This window comes from Lactuca virosa, chromosome 8 (assembly GCF_052849685.1).
Source record: "Lactuca virosa cultivar CGN04683 chromosome 8, Lactuca_virosa_CGN04683_v6, whole genome shotgun sequence".
In the NCBI taxonomy this organism is placed as follows: Eukaryota; Viridiplantae; Streptophyta; class Magnoliopsida; order Asterales; family Asteraceae; genus Lactuca; species Lactuca virosa.
In genome coordinates, this window is record NC_136433.1 from 237,753,247 (window position 1) to 237,757,535 (window position 4,289).

Here is a 4,289-nt window from a genome sequence, read left to right on the forward strand (position 1 = left end):
AGTGACACAACGGTAAAAAGACAGACGAAAACGGACGTCGGATGAAGAAGTTATGGATTTTTAACAGAGTTTTCCTGTCCCGACCTACTAAAAATAAATATAATAAAATTTAAAGTCAAAATTAGCCGACGAAGTCTAAACAAGAGTTGTAGATCATAATCTCACCTTTGCGTCGATATAAAGAACGTCTAAAACGGAGTTCGTATGCGAAAGTTATGAATTTCTGAAGTTCGGGGCACGAACCCCAACACTGTGTCAGAGTTCACGACGTGAAAAAGAGGTTCACGACTTGAACTCAGTGCTGACGACTTCTGGAGCCTGAGAGAGTGCTGTCTCGACAATAGTGATATAACGGTAAAAAGACAGACGAAAACGGACGTCGGATGAAGAAGTTATGGATTTTTGATGTTCAGGGCGCGAACCCCAACACTGTATCAGAGTTCACGACGTGAACTCAGTGCTGACGACTTCTGGAGCCTGACAGACTGCTGTCGCGACTACGCACCTGATGACGAGAAGTTCACGACGTGAATAAGCTTGGTTCACGACGTGAGACCCCAAAAATGACCCTATAAATAGAAACTGAAGGTCTCGGGTTTAGGCTGCTCATTCCTATACTCTCTCCTACTTCTACTCTGTGTTAAGCATCCCGAGACTACCCCGAAGCCCTGGTAACACCCCTAACACACGAAGCAAGTCCCGACGCCCCGAATCTCCCGAGATTTCCGAGAAATCGACTCCTTTCCGGTCGAAGTGCTGCCCGAACAAAGCATCGTTTTCACCGAATATGCACTACTACCAAGTGAGTTCACACCCCTACAAACACACTTTATATACGTTTTTAACCGCTTTTAAATACTTTTAGGGGGAATACAAGTAAACACACGGTCATAATCGTGTGAAAAACATCAATCTTTTGCTATACTTTTCATTATATAATCAATCATATGTGATTTATAACTATCATACGAAAACATTAGCATGCAAAACATCTCAGCATACCATTTTGTCCTTGTGGAATAAAACATGTATATATATATATATATATATATATATATATATATATATATATATATATATATATATAACAAACTATGTTTCATTTATATGTTCATATAACGTATCATAAACACGGGTAACCATTTCATCATAACATTGTTCGTTTCAAAATACGTGACTTAGTTGAGAATATGTGAGTCATTCGTCTTCATCGTACCTATCAAGGTATACAACAAGCCCTGTTTTATAACCAGAATCTCCTCCCGGAGAACGAGATAAGCGTGTATAGATCTATACGGGACTGATGATCCCGCACCTTGATTGTTAGCTACAGTCCAAGAGGTGACAATTATCATAATATTCCGACGCCTGAAGAACGTTGTTACAGGCAAATTTATCTCAGTATGGTTATGAAAACTCACAGGATAGACAACTATTATGGTATTCATCTTTACGGGAAAAGTAATATTACAGTTGCTTTTACGTATCATTTCAAGCTTCTTATAGTTTTATTAAATGATAAAACTATACACATTCATTATAAGTATGGCATATTTACTTACATTCATGGTCTTGGTTCATATAAGACTACACCTCACTTTTAGGAAAATATAGGATTTTCCTGGTTCAAATACATTCATTTTGTACAATAACGATTTACAACATCATTCTTAAGAAAATATCGTATTTTCTGAAAACAAACGCGGACTTTTCAAATGACATTCATTTACACAAATAACAGCTTATGAACTCACCAACTTAAATGTTGACACTTTTTCTTTGAAATAACTTGTATTCTCACGGAATCGCTAAACCAGGTTAGCAACTGCTTTTGAAGACTTACGCTCAGGCGTTAGTTTAATCTTTTGGACATCATATTGTAATTGACTTTTGCAAACATGTAATACTACAATCATGTAAACTTTTCAATTATGTATATGATGGTTGCGTGTACTTTCTTTACTATTCATTTGTTATGATACTGTACATGACATCCTCCGCCCCCGAATGTTTCCGCCGTTCTGGTTTTGGGGGTGTGACAATCTTCAATAAGTGAACCTTCATCTTCATCTAGGTCTTCATTTTCACTTTCACTTTCCTCAGCCTCAATCCAGTCGAAGATAGGTTCATTCTGGTGATCCACATATACATTCATTCTCTTGTCATTAGCATACGCCAAATCCAAAAATTCCTTGTAATCACCCTCGTTCACCAGTGTATGAATTCTCTGACTTAAAGACTCTTGTGGAAGGCAGAAATAAATGTCTTTGCTTGTCGTTCTGGTGAGCTTGTGAAGGAATTCCATGAACTGCTCATACCCAAATGCACTGAAGTCAACATCTCGCACTGATGCTCGGTCGGGATCAAAGTAGACTAAGGGCTTGGGTGTAAACGTTCCATTGTAGTGGAAATCCACTACAATGAAGTTGTGATCAGTGGGATTTGGTGATGATGCCATTCTACAGAATGATTGAAGGAGACGAATGATCGATGGAGAATTTTGTGTCTTAATCGAGTTTAAGGACCAAATGAGACTTCAGGCTAAAGTTTAACGAGAGGGGGACGGCAAATCGGGGCCTACATGCCACCTCATTCGCCACGTAAGATAAAAAAAATACACGTAGGATCGATAAATCATTTGAAACCGGCTAAAACTGGTCATAAGGGGAACATTAATACAATTCAACAAGTAAAAGGGTTAATAAAGCACGAAATAAAGTTCAGTGACCAAATGTGACCAAAGGCAAAAGTACCTTACCCTCTCAAGTCATTATCCCTTCAAAAAACGCATTCCCCGCACCCTATTATCTAATGGCTCTTTATGTGCAATTTTTATTTATATTTTTGATCTGGGAAGCAACATTCTTCTATAAACCTTCGAGATATCAGATATGGTTACCTTTGAGTATCTATTGGTAAAAAATAATTGAGCCGATTGATAAGAAAACACACAAAATATAATTAGAAAATCAAGTAACAAGCGTTTAGTGTAAGAAAGTCAAAGTTATATGTAGACATATCATCATCATTAATGTGGTAAAGGTATGCTGTCGACAAATTACACTTCATTTCATGGAATCTACCACCTTTCTCATTCTCCCCTTTAAATACACAAAAAAACACCCTGTAATTTCAATTTCACACCAATCTTGCTTTCGCCACCATTATATCATACATCCATTCAATTTCCAGTTTTCCACCACCACCATGACTTCTATGTTACAGAGGGAGAGATCTCTCCCCGTTTCTCACAACCCCTCTTCAAACGATCCATCTTCGGTGGTTGCCGGCATGCGCCGGAGACTCTCATCCATGTCCTTACGGATCCAGCCCTCTTCCATCTCCGACACCACCTCCGCCGCAACCGCATGGGCGATGCGCCGCTCCAAATCCGTTTCCTCAACGGGGGAATCCGCGTCTACCTCAGTCAGGAACTGGTGGGATTGGGGATGGGGATGGATCCTGTCGAGGAAACCCGTATTCGCACAGGATCTGGAGTTTAATCAAGAGGAAACCTCCGTTCTCAGATCCCATGATAAAGGAAGCTGGAGACACGTCTTCTTCAAGGTTAGATCCGAGATCCGGAGAATTGTCAGATCTGATAATGTCGGCCTCCCTCAGACAGTTCGTTACAACTCCTACAGCTACGCTCGCAATTTCGACGATGGCAGCAATAAATTCCGAGGCTGAAATTGGTCTCTGAGCTGAGCTACTACCCAAATTCAAAGATCATACAGTTACTCCGATTATGTTGTTGTATCAAATTCATTTTTTCTGTTTAGATCATAGACAAGGTAAGATAAGGAAAAGAATGATGATTTCGGCGATGGTTGTACTCCGGCGGAAGGGAAAGAATGATTATGTCAATTCCGGTGGTGTTCTCCGATGTGGGTGGATGTCGGTGGGAAGAGAAATGCAAAGTAAAGTGGGCGGGTTGTAATTTAATTTGTAAAATTTGTTCATTTTAATGTTCTATTATTGTTAATTTGTTATATATCAAACTATTTGTTGTATTATTTCATTTTTTTCTTCTTTAGCTTAATTATTGAAATATATAATAATTGAGTTGCGAGACTTTAAGAAAACTACAACTATTTGTTTATACATATTAAAAGTCTTTTTTATAATTATTACAATAAATTTGATTTGACTTTACAGGTTTTCTATTATATGTTTATTCAAATATCTAACATCCCTATCTAATAAACAAAACCATTTGTAGGTGTCCTTTCAAAAATTCAGATTTCAACCAATGTTAAATTTCAGTTTTACCCCTTCTTCATTTCACG

General features: G+C 38.3%; 1 protein-coding gene across 1 annotated transcript; it reads left to right on the top strand.

The window, feature by feature from the left end:
• The first annotated feature begins 3,207 nt into the window (after positions 1 to 3,207).
• LOC145131350 (uncharacterized) lies at positions 3,208 to 3,690 on the top strand. The gene has a single exon (XM_079066049.1). It carries the CDS (start codon positions 3,208 to 3,210, stop codon positions 3,688 to 3,690), a length of 483 nt encoding a protein of 160 aa, XP_078922175.1.
• The last annotated feature ends 599 nt before the right edge of the window (positions 3,691 to 4,289 follow it).

What these genes read in the sequence shown, in the direction of transcription:
- LOC145131350 (XM_079066049.1), top strand. Translation starts at nt 3,208, where the DNA reads ATGACTTCTATGTTACAGAGGGAGAGATCTCTCCCCGTTTCTCACAAC.